General features: G+C 38.5%; 2 protein-coding genes across 3 annotated transcripts in view; one reads left to right on the top strand and one right to left on the bottom strand.

The window, feature by feature from the left end:
* acox3 (acyl-CoA oxidase 3, pristanoyl) overlaps positions 1–3,123 on the bottom strand; it is a 21,631-nt gene extending 18,508 nt beyond the window's left edge. The window contains exons 1-3 of the mRNA XM_016289105.1: positions 2,934–3,123; positions 1,154–1,387; positions 833–907 (exon numbers count right to left, since the gene is read on the bottom strand). Of these exons, the coding sequence (XP_016144591.1) occupies positions 833–907; positions 1,154–1,387; positions 2,934–3,101 (477 nt within the window). The 5' untranslated portion in view covers positions 3,102–3,123. The remainder of the gene's footprint in view (positions 1–832; positions 908–1,153; positions 1,388–2,933) is intronic.
* Positions 3,124–5,938: 2,815 nt separating this feature from the next.
* lrch4 (leucine-rich repeats and calponin homology (CH) domain containing 4) overlaps positions 5,939–27,406 on the top strand; it is a 47,575-nt gene continuing 26,107 nt past the window's right edge. The window contains exon 1 of one of the 2 annotated variants that reach the window (XM_016289070.1): positions 5,939–6,560. In XM_016289070.1, coding sequence (XP_016144556.1) covers positions 6,389–6,560 — 172 coding nt within the window. In that variant the 5' untranslated portion in view covers positions 5,939–6,388. The remainder of the gene's footprint in view (positions 6,561–27,406) is intronic. The other variant, XM_016289069.1, reaches the window with a different exon arrangement.

The raw sequence follows: 27,406 nt of genomic DNA on the forward strand, positions 1-27,406 counted from the left end.
CTCTCTCTCTCTCTCTCTCTCACACACACACACACACACACACACACAAGATGCGCAAAACTCCGCATTTGAACAGTCAATACCAAATACTTAAAATAATAACAAAACAGTAGCTGATTCAGAAGCGCCAGATTGTCATAGCAAAGTCAGAATTACCTCCTCTCCTAGGTTCACAAAACGGTCGTCCATAAAATGCATTGCTGTTCTGTTGTGCATCTACTAATGCAATCTACTTTCGGAAGGCCAAATAAAGTGCTTTTGCCTAGAAACACACAGCGTCTCCCTGACATCGCTGCTTCAACACTAACTGCGGTTACTGAAACCACGCCTTCTTTCTTTGCGTGCACATTTGGGCGGCATTATGCTAATATTTCCACATAGTGAGGTAGATATGTGGGGGCGTGTTAGAACGAGCCGTTTTAGGGGGGCGTGGCAGAGTCTTAACTTTGATAAAGAATATCTCTTTGGTTTTGAAACTTTAGTCTTTGCAACTTCAGGGATCTTATATATGCACAATCAGCTTGTAACACTCCAAAGAGAAAACTTGAAATCGCATCATATGACCCCTTTAAATAATCTTAACAGATACAAATTTAGATTTTGAAAATGCATTATTACATGGTGAAATTAACATATGATTAATTATTGCTTTAGAAGAATTTGTTAAATAATGTAATAATGAGTAGTGTGTAGTAGTGTAAACTAGTGGCCATCTAAAAAAAATGCTAAGCAACCATATTTGCAATGAATGCATTTAGTGCATGTTTATTCAGTACACTGAACTTGACCAGCTTTTATATTTGTTGCATGCCATAAAACAGAGATTATTTACCATCATTTGCTCAATGTCCTGCACAAACATCAAGTGTCTCTGAGATCCTGTGTTTGCCACTGTGGCTGCAAACATCTAACAAAAATATAAAAGGTTTTTAAATAAAAAATCATCACAAAAAATAATAAACACTACTGCATGGTAATTTTGTGAATGATCAACAAAAATGCAAAATATTACTTCAATTACTTCTGTGTGACCATTCCAGAATGGGTTCATTCTTAATTCATAATTTGTAAGGATTAAAAGCTATTCTTGGAAGGTTAGTGTATTACACTCCCACATTTAGGGGTCTGTAGAGGGCATATGAAATGGGCTTACCCCTTTGTTAAGGAAGTATTTGGCTCCCAAAGACCAGTCATACATTCCCAGGCAGTCATTGAGAATTGTCATCTTCCAGGGGTTCTGCATGACGTCATCACGTGTTACAAAGTCATACTTAAATAACTGTTTACAGCGGCGGAAGGTGAGCTCTCGCTTCTGCTCCACTGGGATGTCCTCACCAGGCTGCCGTGCAAAGAGCGGGTCCCTCTCCAGTGTTCTGAACACATGCTGCTGCTCAGAGAGAGAAACATAAGACAGCTGAGAAGTTATCTATATATCAATGACTGTGGACTAGTGATTGGAGAAACTGAACTTTTTGAAAATCTGAATCAAATGCATTGTGAAACAAATTACTGTATATAAATTCAATGCAAGCTAATGCCCAAGCATGTATAGGCTAATTATTTATCATTGTCATTTTATTATGCATGCATAAGTATTAAAAGTTCATTAAATTAAGTAAAATTAAACTAAACTATAAAACCGTTAAAACTATTAGACATTTATTCATGAGTTCACCAGATCAACAGTATTTGTAACAGAATTTATAAATGCTTTGAATCTAAAGTTTGAAATAGAATAGCATAACAAAGCCTTGCTTGCTTAGATCACATGACCTGGCAAGTTTGAAACAAGCTCTGAACTGCTGATTAGAAACAAAAGATGTTTCGAAGCTTCATGAAGCAGCCTTTTAAAAGCACCCACCACTTCACTCAGACTGGTCAAATGAAGGAATCATTCATCTGAAATTCAGCTCAGTCTTAAAGGTGACATATAAGGTGACTTTTCCAGGTTTTAAGTGCTATAATCAGGTCCACGGTGCATCTACCAATCAAGAAAATGTAAAAAAGATTAACCCAGTAACTTTGTTTTGGTAAGCCTTTTTCTCTAAGCGTCTGAGAAAATGAGCGCGTCTGATTTCGCACCCTTGGTGACGTGGCAAAGGGATCTCATTATAATATTACCGCCCTTTAATCTGTAAATGTAATACACCCACAGCGCCGTCATTGTGTTTTCGCAAGCACAGCGGTGTACCAGCTCTAATGCCATGGTGAAAGTTCGAGCAAAACATGCTAACTGTTCTGCCTTTGGCTGCACAGACGAGCACAGAACACTATTTACAGTCCCAGCCTCAGAGGAGACAAGAGAGCAGTGGATTTATTGACTTATTTACTGTATATTGCTGCTGCCACACAGATCTAAAATAAACCTGCGATTTATTTCCCAGCAGTTTACCTTCACAGACATAACCGACTGTTTTTGTTACTCGTGTGTGTTTTTAACGTAAACTTGTGTGTGAATGAGAACTTAGTTTAGTACTCACATGCTGTGACAGACGCTTTCTGTCCGTGTGCACTCAGAAAACAGTATACCAGAAGTTTAAACTAATATGATTTAAACCGCATGATTTCAGCGCGATAAACATGATAATCAAAACCAAAACAGATGTTTTTAGCAGGTCCGATCTGTAAAGGCACAGCTCTATTCTAGAAAAGGGGGCGGGGAGCAGCTGCTCATTTGCATTTAAAGAGACAGGCCCGAAAAACTGCGTGTTTCTGCTTCCACTCAAAATGATATAATAAATGATCTGTGGAGAATTTTGAACTGAAACTTCACAGACACATTCTGGGGACACCAGAGACTTATATTATATATTGTAAAAAAGGGGCATAATATGTCTCCTTTAAGAGTTTTCCTTATATGAACTAAATGGACTAAGCACACTATATCCATAGGGTTGTTAGGGCAGATGTACTTTATGTAATACATATCTTACCTTGAATGCAATGATTTCATCGCCCTCCAGAAACTGCAACATTTCCTTCCAGCTGAAGGATGCTTTCTTCCTGTAGATATCTAGTGGACCACTGGGAAAGTCTGGGATGCCCTCATCCATTTTCTCTCCCAAAACGTATTTAGCATCTTTGATGGCTGGCGCACTCATGGTCTGATACAAAGGCACTTTAAAACCTCCAGGAAGAAAAAAACAAACATGACCAAATCAATCATGCTCACAACATAGATAAATGATAACTGTCATGATTTTCGGAAGGAAAGAAAATTGATATTTTGATAAATTATAATTATAAATTGATAAATTGCAGTATGTTTAGTATGCCTGAATCAACCATTCCCCCTTGCAATGACATTCAGGTTAACAATCAATATATCAGCATATTCATATGTTACCCTTTCTTTCAGGACAACTGCTGCAACTGTCAATTATTTCATGGCACATTATTTGCTATAGACGTTTGCAATACTTTCCATTTGATTAATGCATAATTCATTTCACAAGCATTATGTATGATTTGCAGAATTGAAATCTGTGAGGTTTATACCTGTGATCTAGTTATCAGGCCAACTCAATGCAAAGTTCAATGTCAGACAGTTACAAAACTCGCTGTCACAAAACAGCTCAAACACAATACCAACACATTTTGGGGGGGATTTAAATTGTTTATGTTTATGTAAATCTTCCCACATAGTGACGTGACATGACATGTGGCCAAGTATGGTGACCCATGCTCAGAATTAGTGCTCTGCATTTACCCATCCAAAGTGCACACACACAGCAGTGAACACACACAAACCGTGAACACACACCCGGAGCTTTTACAAGGAGCAGTGGGCAGCCCCACTGCTCGGGGTGGCCCCACTTGCTGCGTTCGGGGTTCGGTGCCTTGCTCAAGGGCGTGGTATTGAAGGTGGGAGAGAGCGCTGTACATTCACTCCCCCCACCTACAATCCCTGCCGGTACGAGACTCGAACCCACAACCTTTAGGTTATGAGTCCGACTCTCTAACCATTAGGCCACGACTTCCCCATAGTGAGGTAGACATGTGGGGGCGTGTTCGAACGAGCCGTTTTAGGCGTGGTTGACTCTTAACTTTTATAAAGAATATCTCTTTGGATTTGAGTCGTTTTTACAGTGTACAGTAAAGATTTAAATCAATGTTTCAATTCTTACTATTCATTTTATTACATATTCCTATGTTTTAACATATCATAGGGGTTTCACACAGATTTGTGATTATGACCGCACTCTTTCTCACGGTCTCTCATCCCTTCTCTTCCTCTGGGCTCACTCGATCCCTCTCTTCCTCTCGGCTTGTTCCATGGGGAGTAATGACACAGTGGATCATTTTGTAACCCACTTTGTGCCCTTGTCAGGCTTAAAACACTGAGCTCAGAAACACTGAACGAAAAACAGATAGACATTAAGCATACACGGGTAAGCAATAACTCTGTGAAAGCTTTCTGTGTATGGGCAAACTTGCCAACATAATAATACAACATGGTTGAAACAAGCAAATAAATTGCCATGATATGACTCATGACAACACTAGAAAGGGAACTTTGGAAAGAAATGTAATAACCACATCATGCCACACAATAATTTTCCAAAGAATCTCTTTAGTCTGAATTATTTATTATTATATTATTATAATATATTATTTTAAATAAGCGGTTCTCTAAAATAAATCAATAAAAGAACTGCAGTCTCAGTAATATTGTGAGCCTCTCTGTCATTTATATTAAATGCCACCAAGAAAACAACACAAGAATCTCATAACTACATTAAAGACTACATTGAAAAATGTGTGGTGTATAGAAACAATTTTCACGCAGAAATTGCCAGGAAATTGAAGAGGTGGCAAGTAACACATTGAATGAATTGTGTATATTCGAAGTAGAAAGACTGAAATAGAATTTCTTGTAGCTACTCCAATAATGTTTTTTTACATTTACATAAAAAAAAAATCGTTTTTACAGTGTACAGTAAAGATTTAAATCAATGTTTCAATTCTTACTATTCATTTTATTACATATTCCTATGTTTTAACATATCATAGGGGTTTCACACAGATTTGTGATTATGACCGCACTCTTTCTCACGGTCTCTCATCCCCTCTGGGCTCACTCGATCCCTCTCTTCCTCTCGGCTTGTTCCATGGGGAGTAATGACACAGTGGATCATTTTGTAACCCACTTTGTGCCCCTGTCAGGCTTAAAACACTGAGCTCAGAAACACTGAACGAAAAACAGATAGACATTAAGCATACACGGGTAAGCAATAACTCTGTGAAAGCTTTCTGTGTATGGGCAAACTTGCCAACATAATAATACAACATGGTTGAAACAAGCAAATAATGGCCTTATTTATACATTATGCAAAGAAAAACTCCCTCTCAAGTTTATGGATCTCAACTTTACACAGTTTATGGATGTATAACCTCTTTAACAACTTTTATGGGCTTGATTTTTCATTACATTTTTTAAAAGATTTTTAAAGAAAGTTTTAGGTTTATTTTTGTTATATGAATGCTTATTTTCACTACATTCCAAATGGCTTTGTGTGTAGATTTGAATGACTCAACGGTTAATAGAGAAATCAAGCTTTTGTTTATATAGGCCTACAAATAAATGTTTTTAGAGTTTGAAAAGTTTTATCAAAATTTTTATATAAAGTAATTAGCCTACTTAAAGTAAAAAAAAAAACTATAACCAGCAATTGTATCACAGACAATTGTTAAGTGATGATTTTTTTTAAACCTCAGTGTTGTTTTTAAATATATATATTATTTAATACGTTTTGTTAGTAGATTATGAACCCACTCCAATATTTTATGGTTAGCTTAATAGACACCAAAGTCATTGGGAAGATTGTTTGGTGTCACACCCATAAAGCAAAGTAAGGCTGAACCTAATGCTATAACGTTAATGCAATATTTATGTCCTTCATGTCCTCTCTCTAAGTGCACGTCGTTTAATGGATCTGGAAACAGGGAAATGCTTTGTGATACATCCACTAGAAACTTCCGCTTACTGTTGAACCTTGTCAGCCCTGCTATCGGTATGCAAACAATGCGAAGACGTCTACGCTTTCAGCAGTGAAGCTCCTACAGTTTGAATTACAAAATCTCCGAGCGTCCAAAAAACTTTGATCATTTCCCCTTCGAGATGAGAGCAGCGCTTTTGTGTTCATTTCCCGAGCTCGCATTGGGTGTGTCCGCCCTGTCAATCAAGACAAGCTCCGCCTCTTCTGCTCTCGGCTCGCTGCAGCACAAGGACTGACAACTCACCGCGCAACTTTGCTCAATCACTGGATTTTACATCACTTTTGGAGTACAAAAACGTACTTTTCTGGGGTGTAACGTTATGAGATGGAGGTTTAGGAGGGCTGATTGTCGTTGTAAAGAGTAAGAGTTGGGTCATATTTAGTGTTTGATGGCTGCTGGGGATGGAGCGCAGCTGCCGGCGACCGTAGCGGCCAGCAGGAGCGTGGAGAAGGCGCTGGAAGAGGCTGCGTCCAGCGGAGCGCTCATCCTCTCCAACCGCAAACTCAAAGAGTTCCCCCGCACCGCCAAGAACTATGACCTGTCCGACATTACACACGCAGGTAAGACTTAAAGAAAGCGGGCACGGGATGAGAGAGAGGGGGAGGAAATGGATCAGTGCATTTAATGTCCTTTGTTTGAGTGTCTTCTTCACCTGCGCCCCTTCCACAGGGGCGCACCAGCACCACCATCATCACGCCCGCCCCAGAAAAAGCGGATCTTTCACTTTAGAGATCTTTGTATGAAGCGGATCGTCTGATAAGTTCATTTTAGTCCTCGCTTTCGTTTCTGAAGAACTCCATCAATGCCCGGACATCAGCTTATTGTGTTTTTAAAGTCAGGTTGTTGAGTTTGAGGCTGGCGTGTTGGCTTCAGAGATTGAAGGCATCTTCGCTGCGCGTCTCTTCCTGTTGTTGAGGTGGAACTACACTCGGGCTGAGCCATCTTACCACAGACCCACTGTAAACTTCACAATTTGATCTGGGTGCAGTGAAAACCATGCAGAACTGGTGATATAAGATGATATTGTTGTAGTCAGCTCTTCTGAGTGCACTCTCATTGGTATCGAGATCCATCTTGCCAGCAGCACTAATATGGCCATCTGCTCCTCTTATACAAAGTGGATATAAAGCAGTTTGTCTTTGAGCCATACAAACCCCCACACGCACATGGTCTGCAGTCTAATAGAGATGTTGCAGTGCATTTCTATCATTTCTGCAGTGCATTTCTATCAGCTAGTTAGACTGAGCTATAGCACAGATCCTGTCTGTTAGTGGCATTTCATGCCATTCACTGTAATTTCAGTTCTTGTACCTCTTTTTGTAACTTGTTACCCACAGCTGGCGTTATTGACAACCTAAGTTCTAAGTTAGAAATAGACTCTGCTGGAATATTTAGCTACTCAAATGCATTTACAACTTATAAATGATACTAAACCATACTAAAACCCACCTGCATTTCTGATATCCGCATACCGATTATGTAATCACTGTTTTAAATGCATTATTAAGATAATCATAACCCAGTTAAGCCAATATTTGAAATTGGCAAACTGGCAAATGGCTGTATTATTCAGGTTTTGGTGTAATTGGAGTATTCACTGTAACTGAACATGCTTTTTTTTTTAATCTGCACATGTCCAAACTGAGTTTATTATGTGTGATGGTGGAAAAAGACAGTTGTTGAAAAGCTACTGAACAAAACACATTTTTTGGAGCGAGGAAGAGGCCTACGTTTTCTAATTCATTGTGCTCTGGTATGCCATTGTTAAGGACATGAATGAGAATTGTTTAGAGCTCATTAAATGAAATGCAGCATAATAAGTAGGAAATCATCTCCAGTAGGAAATGAATGCACATGTGGTTGTTTATTCTGAATATGCTGATAGGCTACATGTACATGTTGAAATTTTAGTTTTTTTAACCATAACATACTTTAATCAGATCAAATGTTGGGGAAAATAGTAATTGAACGTTGCTTAGTAGTCAATCAGTATAGTTTTCACTTTTTTCTCTCATGATCTTAAATATTTGGTGACATCATTGTTAACAAGGATGATTTATTAGGAATTTTGGACTTTGAATATTGATGCCACTGATGCCACTGAGGCACTGCCGAATTGGAGTTTTGTAGCTTAGTATATTAAGCCGTGTCTTTAGATATTTTAGATGGTCTAATCTCTTATTTTTCTGTGGCGTTTTTTTTACATCAATTTCCTGCATGGATAACCATGTTGCCTTGACAACCATACTGTACATCTGACTCTCCAAAATCCAAGCGCCAGTTTGGGATCCGTCCGAGGGTGCGGAACAATTCAATAGCACTAGGCCTGAAACTGCCGTTTATAAATGCTAGAAATCCAAGCATAGATCCAGTGTAAAAAAAAAAATAATTCCATAATAATCATGTTCCCCAGACACACCTACCATCAGGTAGAGAATGATTACTAGGTGTTGCTCACATATTACTGGTTGCAGTTGCAATGTGTAATTTAAGTGTACTTGAAGGTAGGTGGAAGATGATAGTGTCTCTTTTGCTAGGAGACCTAAGGAGGCAAGGATTGATGGGCCTTGGTTTGTTCTTTCACTGATTCACTCACTCTACTGAAGCTCACTTTCCAGTATGGACTAACTTCCTCTCAGGAAGGTCAGGGGTTCAGTCTTGCTAGAGGTCCAGATCTAAAGCTCAGGCTCATCAATCCACCAAGACCCCTTAAAAACAGACCTCTACACTCATAACCAGAGTAATAATATAGCCGCTGTTGACTTCACCCTACAACAATAACACAAGCTAGACTGTGCCTCAGCACTTTTGGGTGAGATGACATCCTGGATTGAGTTTGTTTTCATCGGAGAAGTGGAATGAATTTGGTTATTTGAAAGAGGCACTGAATGATGAATGTAGAGAAAGCTTAAGATAAGAGTGTATGAAAACAGAAGGACCACCTTAGAAGCAGCTCTAAGAGGAGCATGTTCTCAGGACATGGGCACCAAAAGGGGTCCTCCGAATGAAATCAGAGTGAATGTGTTTTTGTGTGTGCATTAGATGAAAATATTTGTTTCCATCCAGCTCCCACATACTTGTGACCATGCTTGGGGCATGAACGTCATGCAGCCCATAACACAGTGTTTCATTCAGAGGGACACACACTCCATACCACAACTAAGCCTCACAGCAGCTGAGAGAAAGAGGGGAGGGAGAGAGGTCTTTTTTGATAAAACGGGCTTGTGGGCTGCTCTCATTGTCGTGATATTCCCGAAATAGGGACCCTCCTCTTTTCTCCAACTGGAGTCCCATACGGCAAGACCCCTCCTCCATTGTCTGAGGCAGGCTTCTCTCTCCCCCTTGCTTTTCCCATTCCTGTTAGGTCTCTTAGTTTTTATCTCTTTCCTTCCTTGGTCGGGTGAAGATTCCCATTTATCCAGGTCATCAAAGAAGGTTTTACATTTTATTGTCGGTTGGATGCTTTTCAAAGGGTTTTCTGGAGATGGCCTAGATTATATTCTACAAGATACTCTCCTCATGGCTTATTTCCATTGATCTGTTATCCCCCATCAGTAATGTTTCCTGATAAAACGGGCTTGTGGGCTGCTCTCATTGTCGTGATATTCCCGAAATAGGGACCCTCCTCTTTTCTCCAACTGGAGTCCCATACGGCAAGACCCCTCCTCCATTGTCTGAGGCAGGCTTCTCTCTCCCCCTTGCTTTTCCCATTCCTGTTAGGTCTCTTGGTTTTTATCTCTTTCCTTCCTTGGTCGGGTGAAGATTCCCATTTATCCAGGTCATCAAAGAAGGTTTTACATTTTATTGTCGGTTGGATGCTTTTCAAAGGGTTTTCTGGAGATGGCCTAGATTATATTCTACAAGATACTCTCCTCATGGCTTATTTCCATTGATCTGTTATCCCCCATCAGTAATGTTTCCTGTCTGACATTAGCCTGTAGGCATGACTGTGTCTGTGGCAGTGAAAGTCTGGACTGTCTGGATGTTGGTCTAATAACGGTCTAGTTTTATGGCATACATTCAGAGCTGCATTTGACTATCTGTGTTGCTGTTTTGCCTGTTTGTTCAGTAATTGTAAGAAACAAGCTCCTTAAAGCAGATAGCATTTATTAGAAATGTCTTGATACTCTGATTGAAATAATATTGTTCTTGTGTTTATAGGTAAATACGATTCATGTGTGTTGAATCATGTTCACAGACCTCATTCACCAATTTTTATTTTTTTGTATGGAAACTAAGGCTCACTGCACAAGATAAGACAACATGACTAAAGAAGTAAACATGCTTTAAAGTTGTGAAGTATTGACAGAAAAAGTATAGAGTTTTAATAATCATTCTAATTCAGTTAGAATAGGGAAGTCCACACCACATCTATAACGATAACAATACAGAAGAACAATATAATTGGAATCACGTTAATAATGTTTTTTTAGGCATAACAAGAAAGATAAAAACATTGACAGCCAGTCGGAATCCACCTGACTTTGAAGAGCTTGAGCATTAAAGGCAGCAGCTAGATGACATAACTGCTCACACCACATCTATAACGATAACAATACAGAAGAACAATATAATTGGAATCACGTTAATAATGTTTTTTAGGCATAACAAGAAAGATAAAAACATTGACAGCCAGTCGGAATCCACCTGACTTTGAAGAGCTTGAGCATTAAAGGCAGCAGCTAGATGACATAACTGCAGCGCACATATATAATAAACAGAACATTGTTATCCATTGCTGTGGATGCTAATATAGTTATCATTGTAGTTATCGTTCTTGCTGTGAATGGGGGAAAATTAAAGGGACAGTTCACCCAAAAATGAAAATTCTGACTAACCCTCATTGTTACAAACCTGTAAGAATTTAATCTCTGAAAGGCAAATGCAGATATTTTTCATAAGAAGATTTCTATCCCCTAAGTTGAAAGTCCATTATACCAAAACGTTGAAGCTTCAAAAAGTTCCTTAAGACATTGTAAAAGTAATAAGATCATTTAAAAACTATTAGTCCAGAGGTACACTTTGGACCTGAGCTTAGTGAACAACACTGACGTCTTTTTTATTTTATTATATATTATTGCATTTAAAAATATCTTCTTTTGTGCTCTGTGGGTCATACAGAGTTTGGAGAGATGTGAGGGTGGGTAGATGATGACAGAATGGGAGCAGATGATCTTCGGAAACTATGACTTGATTTGACTGAACAAATTTAGACAGAAATGCATGATTTCTCCCACAGTGTTTTAGACAAACACATTGTTTATCCTAGTCTTGGAAACCGATCTACAGTATATATATATCTATATATCTCTGTTATAGAACAGTGGTTTTGCAGCTTCATTGTCAAAGATACAAATAATGTTTTGATAGTTTTTTGAGTGCATAATTTTTCCAGATAAAGGGTTTGGCGGGGGTTTTTTTCCTTCCCTTTTTTAAAATGTACTTTTAATTGCTATCATGCTATTATGTACTTTTTAATGTTGTAATGCATCACAGTGCACACCCACACGTTAGTTTCATAAACTGATAACAAGGAAGTAAAAATGACACTGACTGCCTTTCCCAGTCAGGCAAAAACCAGATCCTGTATACATACACAGTGACACAATGAGCATTTCATGGCAGAGTTGATGCATGTGACTTATTCATGTGGGTTATGCAACAAATCAGCATGTCCATACAACAAAATCTTTTCACATTTATTGTTAGCAAGAAATCTCGCAGCATCTTTTTAGTTGTATAATGTTTTTTTAAAAAAAAGGTAGGTAGCTCACTCGGTTTTGAGACGATCCCTTGTGTTGTATGGGTCATTCGAGTAGTCCTTTTTTCATAAAAGTATTTCCTGTTGTGTTAGGATGTGGTCAACCCTGTGCATTACTAATGACTATTAAACATCAAGTCTTTTTTCCTATGCAAATGAGCCTCTCAGATTCAGAGATAGAGAGGACTTATTATGAATTCAGCTCTGCTAGGCAAAAGATCAAGTTTGTGTGTGTGTTGGTTGTCTGTTTTGTGTCATTATGTTTTGAGTGTTCGCCAGCTGTGTTTTGTATAAGTGTGTGTGCTTCCTTTAAGTGCCAGCTGTTGGAGACTCTGTTTGTGTGAGTGTGTATGCGAGTGGTCATGTTTAGGTCTGGAGTGCATATGTGAAAAATGCAGATAATTGTCCATGAGTGAGAACTGACTGCACCACCAGCTGTGTGATAGTCAACACGCACCCTGTTGCACAGTGTTGTTCTGCTTCCCCTTGCAGTTGCATTTCCACTACACAGCCACCGGATGTGGGCTCCTTGACTTCAACTTCTGCTTCTCCTCAGCGACAAACTCTCGGCTTTACTCCCTCCCTCTTTCTTTCTCTCTTCCTCTTCCTCTCCTTTCACTCACGCTTTTAAAGCACAACAGATGGTCAGAAGGTCTCAACTCTCAAGAGAGGAGCACAGCTAGAAACCCTCGACTTATAATTGCTATATTGCTTCTTTTTTATAACGGATATCCATTATAATGAAAAATAAGAGTGAAATCACACAGATGCTGTATTATTATCAATCCTTCTGCAGCAGAGACCATTGCAGACTCACAGGAAGTCTTCTCAGATGTATTCCTCTAGGATTTGTAGAGCTATTTTTGCTGTGACACTTTTATGTAACTTTTTCGCATTTTTCTGGATTAGTTGTGTTGCGATGGCTGGCACTTGTATGCTTTGTACATGCACAAGTATGCTTTGTTTATGGAGTGTAATGAAAAACGAGTGCATTCACAGTATTGAAGTATTTTGCTTTATCTCTGCTTTATCCTGTAACTTTAGGTAACTTTGTCTCGGTTTTCAAGGTTTGTAAACAAAAATGTAATTTAATTTAATTTCTTATATTATACAATATAATGACGTAGGACTTTTTTTTGCCTGCATGTCGTGTGCAGGGCTCCAGATTATTACAGTTAGGGCTGTGCAAAAAATCGAATGCGATTTTCATGCGCATCTCGTCAGTAAAGCCAGTTCTGTGATTAGTAGTAAATTTCCAGCACGTGCTTTCAGATGGAGCGGCATTTACTACACAGAGCCGTAGTTCACTGACAAGCTACGCAAAATCGCGTTCAAAATCTCAGGCGATTCATTGCCGATTATATACGCGATTTTGCGTAGATTGTCAGTGAACTACGGCTCTGTGTAGTAAATGCCGCTCCATCTGAAAGCACGTTCTGGAGATTTACTACTAATCACAGAACCGGCTTTACTGACGAGATGCGCATGAAAATCGCATTCGATTTTTGTGCACAGCCCTAATTACAGTATATAGTAGTTTTACCAAAATATATGTAGATTTCTTTGCCTATTACCTATTTTACACAGTATTTACTCGAACTTCACAAAAACATGCTTCGGTTTATCTAAAAATGAACACATTTGCTGATAAGACAACTGTTGGGAAAAATGAGAAAACGTGCAGGTGTAAATGTTTGCTGAATGTTCTCTATACCATATCATTGTTCTCTAAACCATATCATTGCTTCATTCACTCGTACACACTCTGAGCTAACATCACCTCCATGCACACATGGGGTGATATCTTACTGCACACATGGCTGTGTTTAATGAGCACACAGTTCATATGGTGTCTCAAATGGTGTCTCAATATATCTGCTCCTCTCCTTTCCACATAAGCATACTCGATAGGATGCAAAAGTTCAAATCTGATTGAGATTCAACTGTTTGATGAACACCAGCTCCTGATAAGTTATGTAATGTGAAGCGTGTCCAGATGGCAGAATCACCATCTCCCATTAGGCTTTAGAGAGGCTCCGGGGGTGATTACTGTGTTTGTGTGTGTGCGCTTGAGAGCTTGGTGAATGTTCGGTTGAGAGCGAGTGAGCTAGACCACATTAGACCTCTAGTGTAGATTATCTAGAGAGAGAACATTGAGGATTATCACACTGACAGTTAGTGCTAGATGATTGTTTTTAGTGAGTTTGGCCAAAGCTGTGCTTGCCTGTGCAAAACTCCACAATGTGAGGGCGTTTGTTTGCCAGGGAGTTGCCGAGATGATCTGAGTGAAATTTGTGCTGTTATGTGGTTGCTACTTTGTTTGGGGTGGTTGATAGGAGGGATGTTCATGATTTATCAATCTAATCCATTTCAGCATTAAAAACACATTATTAATAATAACACTTTACAAATTGATGCTAAAATTCACAGTAAACATTGCCTTTGTCTCTTGAAATAGTCAACTGAAAATGTACTTGTACTTTAATAAAATACCAGTACATGTAGCCTACATACTGTAGTTTTTGAGTCCATCATATGCATGTTGTAATATTAAAACTATGGATTAATTGATCAATTAGTTATTATTTTGAATACAAAATGATTCAGAAAATCCTAAAAATTTGACCTTTGGATGTAGTAGATTCTCTGGGCTCTAGATTGGGTCTCACTTTTAATGTGTACAGAATTAATTTTTTTTACCTATTTGATGGTCTACCATGATGGCTCACAATCGGAGGTATCAGGTTAACTTTTAAAGTGCGGCCACATTACCATCATTTGGTGAATTCATGCTGGTGCAATCCAGTCATTTCAATAAGAATTCACTCAATATAAAATTGATGTGAGGGTGAAAAATTTCCCCATGCAGATTTTGCAATACATTTAAGTCACCTTGGCGGATTTGAGTGTAGATCTACAGAAAGCTGCTTGGTTTGAAAGTGACTTTCTCTTGAGCTCTGCTTCGTGCATCGCTACACTGCTGATAAAGCTGACAATGTATCTTTTTTGTGTGAAAAATGTGACTTGCCTTAGTAAACACTGCTAAAAATGACAATTTTCAGGGTTATTCAGACATTGGTGAAACACACCATCTTTATTCTTCACAGCAGAAAATCTATTTGTTTAACAAAAGAGCTCAAACATGCATTTCAAATAAAAATTGTGAAAGTTCTCACAGTAACACCACAAATAGGCATGCGTTCTAAACATCTCCGTTACATTGAGTAATTTATTCACGCTCAGAAAAAAAAAGGTACAAATGCTGTCACTGGGAGGTACCTTTCCAAAAGGTACACTTTTATACCTTTTAGGTACTAATATGTACTTTTAATGTACCAATATGGATGCTTAAAGGGTTAGTTCACCCAAAAATGAAAATTATGTAATTAATTACTCACCCTCATGTCGTTTCAAACCCGTAAGACCTTCGTTCATCTTCGGAACACAAATTCAGATATTTTTGATGGAATCTGAGAGCTGTCTGACCCTGCATAGACAGCAACACAACTGAAATGTTCCCAGGTCCAGAAACGTAGCAAGGAGATCTGTAAAATAATCCATGTGACATCAGGGGTTCAACCATAATTATACGAAGCTACGAGAATACTTTTTGTGCGCAAAAGAAAAAAAAAAAAACGACACTATACAACAATTCGTCTCCTCTGCATCACCCTGGTGCCATTTTGGAGAGTATCCGCTGGACGTAAACAACGTATGCTGCATTATTATAATAATTATTTTTTATTTTGCACACAAAAAGTATTCTCGTAGCTTCGTATAATTATGGTTGAACCCCTGATGTCACATGGATTATTTTACAGATCTCCTTGCTACGTCTCTGGACTTGGGAACATTTCAGTTGCATTGCTGTCTATGGGAGGGTCATACAAGATGAACGAAGGTCTTACGGGTTTGGAACGACATGAGGGTGAGTAATTAATGACATAATTTTCATTTTTGTGTGAACTAACCCTTTAAGATACAAAGGTGTACCTTTTAAAAAGGTACTGCCCCAGTGACAGCTTTTGTACCTTTCTGAGAGTGTTCTATATGCCTGGTTTGATCGCTAATTAACTGCATTGTGTTTGTTTTGACACATGATGATTTGGTTGTTATGGTAACTGAACACATCCGCTAACCTTGTCTTGGTTGTGTGAGATGGATTTCACCACACTTGTCTAGTTTCTTCAGTCTTGTGTAACAGATACGAGCTCCTGCTGTATAGAGCTGAGACTTCAAGCATCTTGAGTCACCGCTGAACCACCTCCACAGCAATGAGATCAAGGGCTCAGAACAACACAACATAATCTGATTACACCATGAGACATGTTTCCACCTTTGCAGACCTGCCCATTACAGCTCTGTGTTACAAATTAGTTGTGTTTATGGGGTATAGAAACAGATCCTTGAGGTTGCTGTTGATACAAAGATTTGTGAGTTATGAGTAAATACTCCATGTGAGTTTACTTCATTAAGTGTTGATCAGAGTGTGAAATACTGGTTGCCTCAATATTGTTATTAAACATCACGGATGAGTGAAATGGCTTCAGGCAATAAGTAAAGAAAACTAAATAAGAAAGGGGACAAAATATACTAATTTATTTTCTCTCCCTTTACATTTCCAAAAGTAATAAATAAGGAATATACAAAAAAAATGGCACCTATTAGTTTTTATTATTTTATTCATAAAGTAATGGCAGTTCTGACCACAGATTCACTTCCATCAATACCATTGAATTGTTTTGTGTTAACTCCTTTGACTTGCTAAGACTTATTTCAGAATGAGCATTTTATGCATCCTACAACACGCAATTGCATAGTATTTTCACACTTTTTGCATAATTTGACAAAATTAAAACGACTGGAAATTATGCATAAGAAAAATACTAGTCATAAGTGACATTTACCATAGTTTCTTCTAGGGCTGTGGAATTAATTGCATGCGATTGTCATGCGCATCCCATCAGTAAAGCCGGTTCCATGATTGGTAGTAAATCGCCATCACCTGCTTTCAGATGGAGTGGCATTGCAGGTAGCCTTCCATTAACTAAGCTAAACATGCTTAAATTAAAATGCCTAAGGCTAAACCTCACTTGTATTCACATTTCTAAACCTTTTGTCCAACAAAAGAGAACATTATAACCTTTTTACTCCACAACACCAGTCAAATGCTTCCTTTTGTGATCTGATGAGGCTTCTTGTCACAGAATGAGGCATAAAATATGTTCCATATGCTACTTTAAAAAGAATACATCGATTAGCAATAGATTATAAATTAGGGTGACCATACGTCCTCTTTTCCCCGGACATGTCCTCTTTTTGGACCTACAAAAATGCGTCCGGCCGGGATTTCTTAATCGCCCAAAATGTCCGGGATTCTGCTGTTTTCTTTATCCCGCTCCCGCTGAATCTCTGAACATTGCCGCCTGCTCCCGCAACATGTTTCGCTCCCGCGATTTTCGTGTCTACTCCTTTAAACATTCTAATATTGTATATAATTTTGGCGCATCAAATCGATTTAGATTTCGCAATCACATGCACTCTGTGTAAAGGGAGCACATCTTACAAGATCAGATATTTCAGAATCAGAATCAGAAGAGCTTTATTACCAAGTATGTTTACACGCACAAGGAATTTGACTTGACGACAGAATCTTCCAGTGTAGAAGAAAGTACAAACATAGTGCAGACATACATGATAGTGCAGACATACATAGGAATAACACAGTAGGGATGCAATATAACACTAATATAAAAAAAAAAACATTAAAATATAAAAACATTAAATAATGTATGATGTCTGATTTGGTAGCTGAACCAAACCAGATGAACACAGGACAGACTCAATGATAGCAGAGTAGAATTGTTTCACCCACTTCAGGTCCTGAAAGATGGTGGTTCCCAAGAATCTGAATGACTCCACTGCAGCCACAGTGCTGTTCATGATGGTGAGTGGGGGGAGTGCACGGGGGTTTCTCCTGAAGTCCACGATCATCTCCACAGTTTTGAGCGTGTTCAGCTCAAGGTTGTTAAGACTGCTCCAGACAGCACCAGACAGCCAGCTCTTTAACCTCCTGTCTGTAAGCAGACTCGTCTCCGTCCTTGATGAAGCCGATGACTGTAGTGTCATCTGCGAACTTCAGGAGCTTGACAAGAGGGGTCCTTTGAAGTGCAGTCATTCGTGTAGAGCGAGAAGAGCAGTGGAGAGAGCACACATCCCTGGGGGGGCACCAGTGCTGATGGTGATAGTCCTGGATGTGAGTTTGCCCAGCCTCACTAGCTGCTGCCTGTCTGTCAGGAAGCTGGTTATCCACTGACAGATGGAGGTGGGCACGGAGAGCTGGGTCAGTTTGTCTGAGAGACGGTCAGCCATGATGGTATTGAAGGCCGAACTGAAGTCCACAAATAGGATCCTTACGTAATTCCCAGGTCTGTCGAGGTGTTGCAGGATGTAATGCAGTCCCATGTTGACTGCATCATCCACAGACCTGTTTGCTCTGTAGGCAAACTGAAGAGGATCCAGCAAGGGTCCAGTGATGTCCTTCAGGTAGGCCAGGACCAGTCTCTTAAGTGGAAAAAATTAAGGAAATTAAGCTAATTGAATTAAGCTTTTTGAAAAATTAAGCTCATTGAATATTTGTCAATGAGCTCAGGATCTGTTGAGCAGCAAATACTCGAACATGGTCTTGTCAGTCATCTCTCCTTATTCTCGACCTGTGATCAGCCAAAGCTGACTCCGTTAGCTCTTGTTGGATGCAGGGTTGCCAAGTCCGTGTTTTTTCCACAGAATTGGGCTACTTTTATACTGTTGCCATGGGTTGATTTTCCCAAGTGGGTTAAAGGTTTGAAATATTGCATAAATTACATTTGACTGAAATGCTTGTATTGAAACATTTTGCATTCTACCTATGATAAAACTTTCATGGACTTCTACATTAACTGTTCCCTCATGGTGGAATGACTTGCCCAACTCAATCCAAGCAGCTGAATCCTTAATATTTTCAAGAAAGCTGAAAAAACATCTCTTTCATCTTCATTTGACCCTCTAACTCTAGCACTCTCTATTCTAATGATACTTCTAATTTTATCTGCTTGTTTTTTTTAATAAAAAAACTTGACCCTCTAATATTTGCACTCTCTATTCTATTTCTATTCTAACTACTTGTTTTATTTATAAAGAAAAAAGAGCCTTTAACACTAGCATTCTCTATTCTTTCCACTTATTTTCTTTTTATTTATTATAAATAATGACCTTCTAACACTAGCATTATCTGTTCTTTTTCTGTTCTATTGAATTGTTTTATTTTCATTTAAAAATTACCCTCTAACACTAGCATTCCCTATTCTTTTTCTATTCTTTCTTCTTGTTTTCTTTTTATTTATTATAAAAACAAAAGCAAACAAACAAAAAAACCTTGCTACGTATACTGTTAGGTGAAGCCCCGCCCATGAACCCCGCCCCATACTGTCCTTTTTTTTGGTAAACTAAAATATGGTCACCCTATTATAAATATACTTAATTACAGGGGTTAAAGCAAAAACAAATCCTGAGCCTGAACTTTTTATTGAACATCACTGTTAAAATACATAATGTAATATGCCTATACCATAGACTGTATAAAAACATAATATGAACATAACCAACTTAAGTACATTATGTATTATAAGAAATACCTGTAGAGGGCGCCAACGGCCTGGTGACGTTTCACTTTACAGCGTGATTAAACTGTTTAAATCCATTCAATTTTAATATTTGGCCACATGCAAACTCAGAAACTTTTATTTTGAAATCGCGATGTACAATAAATGGCATATTTAGAAATATGATGTATTCTCCTGTGTTGGCAAAGGTTTATAAATGATTTACATAAAAAATCTAGTGAGAAAACGCACAGTTTTCCCAGATGAACGTTAAGCAATTCAAATTTACAGCATATACAAAGGAAGAGTTTAGCCTTTAGTCTTTACCAGTAAGTTACCATTAAGAGATCATGTCATGTGTGAACAGGACCTTTTCAAAAATCCCGGTAAATTTGTTCTGGCAATCATATCATTCTTATGGAGATGACGTGATTACTCTGAGCTGTTTACAAAGCTCCGCTGCTTTTTAATTAGTTTTTCTATGTAAATATGCACTAGATGGACATCTTTGAACATTGCGCCTCACAGCTTTTTCAACATGTCGCGCTTCTCCATTCATCAGGGCTGCGACTCTGCAGTTGGATACTATTATGTGCATCTCGTGTTTATAAGGGCAAAAAATTCAGATTGGCTAGTAATGTTAGTTTGGTTGAGGGTGAAAGCTGTGCTCCTTTCATACCATGGGTAGGAATTATGTGCGTCTCGTGTTTATAAGGGCAAAAAATTCAGATTGGCTAGTAATGTTAGTTTGGTTGAGGGTGAAAGCTGTGGAGCTTTCATACCATGGGTAGGAGAACTCATGGACTCGAAATTGATATCAACAAGTTTTTTTTAAATGTAGGATTATTTTTTTCCGCAGCCAAATGCTGCACGCCGGAGATCCGGCACGGTGCCGGAGAACTTTAGGCCCTGTAATTATTATGAAAATACCAGAGATGGCTTAAATAACACCGTCGAGTGTTTATTGTCTTTGTTTTATCATTCAAAACGTTTATATGTTCTGTTTACTTAGTTACAGATATAATAGCGATGCCTTTGTCCATATAAGGGATTTCCTGGAGGGTCATGAGTTCGCTACTTCTGCGACTGGATATGTGGATTTTCTGTGTGAGTGTGCCCTCTGGCATCCAGTATGAATGAAACAGACATGAAATGGTGCTAATGGCCAATCCATCATTTTTTGGGGGGAATTTTTATTCATTTATTCTTTTTTTTATATATATATATAAGTATCAGTTCAGGCACCGTTTAGGCACCGGAACTGTTTTAAAAGTATCGATTTGACACCGGTATCGAAAATAACTCAAACGATACCGAATCCTATACCTGCTGCCATCATAGCAAGTGTAATTACTGCATTCACACGCTCCTCGGATGCTCTCATTTCCCGAGTTGTGCTTTTAAGTCAGAATATGAAAACAACATGGACACTCTCGTTACTACAAATATGTGTTGGATTTGTATTATTAGAGCGTTCCGACTTGAGTTCACGTGCATTTTCTCAGTCGGGAAATTATTTTTCACGTGCGGTGCCAGTGATGATGCTTCTTACGTCCGTTTCGGAGAGCCAGAGGACAAATATTTAAATCAGTTCGCTCAGGCATGGCACAGAAATGAGGCACCGAAATCTGCATTCAGATTCGGTTCTAGTACATACCAGTTACATAGGTACCGGTGCCATATTGGTACCGGGTTTCGGGACCTAACCCTAATTGCGACAGGCCTAGTGACAGCCACTTTCTGTACGTGTGCACTCAGAAAACCATATATCAGAAGTTGAAACTAATATGGTTTAAAACGCAGGATTTCAGCACGATAAACATGATAATCAGAACCAAAACAGATGTATTTAGCAGGTACGAGCTGTAATGGCACAGCTCTATTCTGGAAAAGGGGGCGGGGAGCAGCAGCTCATTTGCATTTAAAGAGAAAGGCACGAAAGTGTTTCTGCTTCCACTCAAAATAGGCATTTTCTAAATAATATAATACATGGTCTGTGGGGTATTTTGAACTAAAACTTCACAGGCACATTCTGGGGACACCAGAGACTTATATTACATATTGTAAAAAGGGGCATAATATGTCTCCTTTAAAAATAATAATTCAGAAGGATGATCAGTGCTGGTGTTCCCTGCATGTCCTCTGTGTTGTTGTGTGAAGTACTTGCATCACTAAACATGACAAATCATCTGAATATAAATGGGATCTTCCAGGCTTGTAACTCAAGCGTTAGTGGTTTCTTTGGCAGAGAACCTGATAACCAATTTATTCATTGAGCTCTAAAGTAAGAAACTTAACCCCATGTGGCTGCGGATGAACTTTGTGGTCTTTGTGGTTGTTTTACTGCTTGTCAGTTTAGAAGGTGTCTGTTAAACAGCAGTTAACGTGTTGATGTTTAATTAGGATTTTAATAAAACTGTTTAGAGAGAGAGGAGAAAAATGGTTAGGTTTGAAGGTAATTGAGATGTGTATGTATTTGAACACAAAAGGCTGTCACTGCACTGGTGGAGTTGTGTGGTATAACTCGGGGGCCCCTAAATGTTTGGTTGGTTAAATCCATCAGCTTGACCTTCTGTGGCCTCCATCGATGTTTAAAGACAAAGATAACACTGTAGTTTAAGTGCTGGGCCATTGACCGTGGGTTAAACAGGATGCACACAGACCCCTCTGTTCATTCAAAGCGTTTGAAGACAGCGTTGTTGACTGTACTGTCCCATAGAAAGTACAAAAGTGGAGTGATTAACATCAGTGGGGGTTTTACTGTTGTCACTGGCAAAGCTACACACAGACGAGATTGGACACTCCCTAACCATGAGTCTGCAAAACCATCACAATCACAAATGCTGTTGCTTATAGTTCAAATTTGAATAAATCTACCAGTATTCAACTTTGACAATATAACATAACATGTTTGCATGTTTTATGACATTTATGACAGCTTAAATCCAGTGGCTTGTTGAACAGAAATGTGCTTTTACTTTTCTAACTGATTTCATTTATTGCCTGGCAGACAATTACATGGGTGAAAAAAATCCTATAGATTTGCATTACCATATCTAGTGACCAGAGTGTTATAAAGACTTAAAGGCATATGAAAGTTCTGTCATCATTTACTCATCCACATGTTTTTCCAAACCTGTGTAATTGTCTTTCGACGTTAAGACATTTTTCAAAATCTTTTTTTTTATGTTTCAACAAAGAATGTAAGCCATACAGATTTGTAACTACCTGAGAGTGAAAAAAAGACAATGAACTATCCCTTTAAAGCTAGGGTTGGTAATCAATCTCTTTCTTATTCAGAACTGGTTCAAAACAAAACAAATAAAACACAAGAAATCAAAACAAATAAACACAACAAAAACAAACAAAATACTCTCTCTCACACACACGCACACAAATAAAAACAAACAAACAAAACAAAACAAAAATGGATGTGATCAGATAGACTGACTGCCTCAAAACAGGCAAAAAAAAATAATAAAGAATTTCAAAAATGCATCTCAAAATAAACTAGGAACCGTTACTTTATTATGTGTTACATATAAACAATACATTGTAGGTTATGATGAATAGTTAGCATTCATTATTTGGTGCTTCCTCAGAAGTGTTAAAATAATTATTAATTAGATAAATTAAAATGCAAGTGAAATGAAAACCAGATTTGCTTTGTTACATTCACATTATCCTCAGAACTGAAAATCTAGTTTGAAAAGGTTCTCAGAGGAGTACTACAGAAACGTGCTAATGCTCGAATAGGCTTTCTAAAGTAACTCAAACTGGCCTTTATGCCGTTGTTATGAAATTAAGCCTGTTGGACCTTGACATTTGCTAAAAGCTTGTATAAATCAGGCCTGTCCTGTTGGATTATGATGTTTGAACTGTATATGATTGCATTACTGATATGTTTGAGCCTGTTTGGAGACTGAGGTCTGCAAATAAACCTCTGTTTTATAGTGCAGCAAGGAATAATGAAAAGGATGTGGCACACTTGTGTTTTGATCGATTTGGTCAGTGCACTCCAATGTGCTCTCTAAAGTGCTAGTGAGGTCAAACAATCAGCTTTTTTTCTTACGGTAAATTTACTGATGTGCTTGAATAGCACTCGTGTGCCAGACACACACACACACACACACACACACATTCTTATGTGTTGCCTCCAGTAGTGCTCTGTTGAATGTGTTGAGTCATTCTGGCCCGTGTGTTTTTGTTCCGTCACCCCCTCGGCTCAGGCCGGTATTCTTGCTTTCACAGCTATTGTCATGCTGCTGTTACTCATTCACTCGCCCCTTTCAAGATTTACCCTCCTCTCCCCTCTCAGGCTCCCCCACTCCCTTTCTTTCTCACATTTTTTATCTGCCCCCATCTCAAGTCAAGTCATGGCAAGGTTTATTGTTGTTCCTCCGTCAGAGGAAGAGAAGGAATAAGGTGTTGTTTCTCTAGTGGCTCAAGGGGAAAATTTTGAAGGTGAACTGTGCAATGTTTTTCAGTGTGTTTTCCTCCTTAATTCACTCAAAAATGATCATCGTGATTAAAAAAAAACTTGTATTTTCTGTATGAACTATTTTCCATACAAAAGAAATTTTCCATACAAAGGGAATTGGGACTAAAGACGAACAAGTCAATAGTAGCTCATCATCCCCCTCTCTTTCTATCTGCTATCTATACTGTCCTCTATAGATAAAGGCAAAAAATGAATCGACAAAATTAATTAATTCATCTTTGGCACCACTTTCCAAGCCTTCTGAAGCCTACCGCTTAGTAATTGGTGACTAGTAAAATTATATAACAAATATACCCCATCTCTGTTTGTTTCAAATGTAATTTTAGTTCTTATGCTTGATTCAAAACATTGTTGAAATATGTCATGCGATTATTGATGTCACCTGGCATGCTGTGAAATTTGACATGTAAGTTTAAGGTTTTTAGAGCGATACAGTGGAGGGAAGGATTTTAAGTGAATAATAACTGAAATTTTAGTCTTTGGGTCACAAAAAGTATAGTATGGCTTCAAAAGCCTTGGAATACAGTGCACACTTTTGTGATTTTTTTATTGCTTATGTTTTTCCATTTCAGAGCTTGACAGTAGCCATTCACATTTGTTGTATCGAAAAGAGCAGTCTGAATATTTTGCATCTCAGTTTGTGTTTAATTGAAGAAAGTCATATAAAGGTAATCGAGTGATGATAAAAGCTATTGCTTTTATGGATGTGCAACAGTGATCGAGTGATTGAGTTCTCGAGTACTCGGCCGTGACAGCGACGATCGATCATGAAAAATATATTTTTTTCTGATTGGTTATTGCAGCACTTTGGGCCGCACCCTGAGCTCTGATTGTTTAGCTGGCCACAAAATGCGGTCCAAAGTATAAAGGTGAGGAGAGAGAGATGCATGGCTTCGAAGTCACATAGTGATGTCTAGGTTAGCTACTGTACATATCTGATTAATCTAATATAGGATGCGTTGGGATATTAACATGCTGAATGTGCTGCATATTACCAGTGTTTAGTTTCATGCTCAAATTCAATGTCCGATATTGACTGAGTTATTTGAGACGGTCATATTGCTTTTAGATGTTTCTTTTTTTTAAATACTGATGTAATAATAATGCAGCAGTGCTTTTTTTCATTGTATTTGTTCAACGGTAGGCATATATTGTGCAAGGGAATAGCGCATAACTTACTTACTCACTGGAATTTGCATCCTTTTGTGCAGAATGCAGATAGGCTACAAGTTGTAATGTTACGTCTATGTTATGTATCCAAGTTATCTGATTAGTATCACAGGATGCGTCATAGAACAGGCTTCAGTTTATTGGCATAAAGTAACTCTTCAGCTTCACCTCAGTCAGCTATTTCTTTTTTTAAATGCTTCTTTTTTTTAATAACATTGCTTAGGGATGCACCGATATGAAAATTTTGGCCGATACCGATAACCGATTATTAATGCAGCAGTGCTTTTTTCATTGTATTTGTTCAACGGTAGGCATATATTGTGCAAGGGCATAGCGCATAACTTACTTACTCACTGGAATTTGCATCCTTTTGTGCAGAATGCAGATAGGCTACAAGTTGTAATGTTACGTCTATGTTATGTATCCAAGTTATCTGATTAGTATCACAGGATGCGTCATAGAACAGGCTTCAGTTTATTGGCATAAAGTAACTCTTCAGCTTCACCTCAGTCAGCTATTTCTTTTTTTAAATGCTTCTTTTTTTTAATAACATTGCTGCATCATAATCATAATCTAACAGTGTTATAATCATGTGTTTATGTTTTCATAGACAGGTTTTCATGTCATATTTTTATTTTTAACATTCATTTTCATAACAGTCTTCGGATATTTTCATTATCTCCATTACGGCCATGCCCCGCCCCCCACACACGCCCCGCCCCTGAGTACTCAAGTACTCGTTTTTTAAACCTATCGATGACCGAAACTAGAAATTGACAAAAATGCCCATTCCTAATTGCTTTAATGTACAGAGATAACTGTAAAGGTGTGGTCACATTAGTGAAATTTCTGCAAAATTGATCCATTGGTTATTATCAGTAGTGTAGCAATGAATGAAGCACAGCTCACATAGAAGTCACTTCCAAACCAAGCAGCTTTCTTCTCAATATGGCAAATCCAAATGACCAACTTAATCTTGTTGCAAAATCGTTCGCCCTTACACGAAATTCCCAATCACAAAGATTCCTATTTGAATGACTGACAGTGGTGAATGTGATTGCCACTTAAGAGTAGGTAGGCTCTCCTCTGTGTATAAACATTGTTTTAGAAAATAAATTAGCATGATACTATTTATATTGGTGTGAGTTTGGGATGGGGCCACTTGTTTGTCCAACCAATGGATGAATAGGTGGAGTGGAAACCTATTTGGAAAGTGCTACAGACATGGATGATGATAAATACAAATGCAGCATAAAAAAATGTTTTGTTCAGATAAAAGTGAGTCTAGTCTAGTCAGGTCTAGTCAGTGTGTTGTGCTGACACAAGCACAGCGTCATGTTTCAGGTAATCTCAGGGATGACTAAAGCTCCTGGCAGCAGATACGGAGAGACAAATCTTTGCTTGGGTCAGAGCCCTTCAAGTAACACACCTCAACACCTGTTGTAGAAGTAGTCATGTGGTTATAAAATGTTACATAAAGCTTGTGTGGAGCTTACAGTATAATTAGGGATTGTTTGTGTTGTTTTTGTATAAGTGTTTGCCTGAAATGAACTGTGAGGGAGTCTGTTGTTATCCAGCTGGCTAATCTGTGTAATCTCCTTCTAGGGCTAAAGAAGGAGTGCAGGGTGTGGAGAGGAGTGCGTTATTGTGTGTGTGTGTGTGTGTGTGTGTTGATTAACACTCTCTCACACACAGCAGATGCAAAACCAGCTTCAGTTACACTGAAGAGATGCTAGCAGGCAGAAAAACGCTCAGATTCCTCAGAGAGAAGGGGAGGGGATCAGTAGACCAACTGCCACACTTAAGAAGTCTCTCCATCTCACACACACACACACACACACACACATGGAAGATATTTAGAGTGAGACCTTCAGGACATAATTGAAATACAGTCCTGCTTATTAGCTGCTGACTTTTGTCATGCCATAATAATCATTCATACGCGTCACTGTGCCCAGGCACAGCTGGAGACCTCACGCAGGAGCTGTTTGTGAGCCCCTCAGGAGAATGTGATACGTCTAGGGGACTATTTCCAGGAACACAAAGTAAACATGGCTAGAACAGAAATGAAAGAGTTAAGCAGTGCCACTCAAACAGAAATGATCTAAGAGATTATCTTAAAGATAATTTCCTTGCAAATACTAGAAATAAAAAGAAAAGCGCTTGATTCTGTTATACAGCGGAACAGGTCGTGCCACCTCAAACTGATGCCATTGGTTGAGCCTGAAGTTGTCAGGCCACTAAAGCAAACAAAATGATGTTTGCACTTTGAGGAATCAGCTTCTGAATGGCTTGCTTATATTTTAGTGTATGCACATTAAATTATATATATAT

This window comes from Sinocyclocheilus grahami, unplaced genomic scaffold (assembly GCF_001515645.1).
Source record: "Sinocyclocheilus grahami isolate Dianchi unplaced genomic scaffold, SAMN03320097.WGS_v1.1 scaffold240.1, whole genome shotgun sequence".
Taxonomy (NCBI): Eukaryota; Metazoa; Chordata; class Actinopteri; order Cypriniformes; family Cyprinidae; genus Sinocyclocheilus; species Sinocyclocheilus grahami.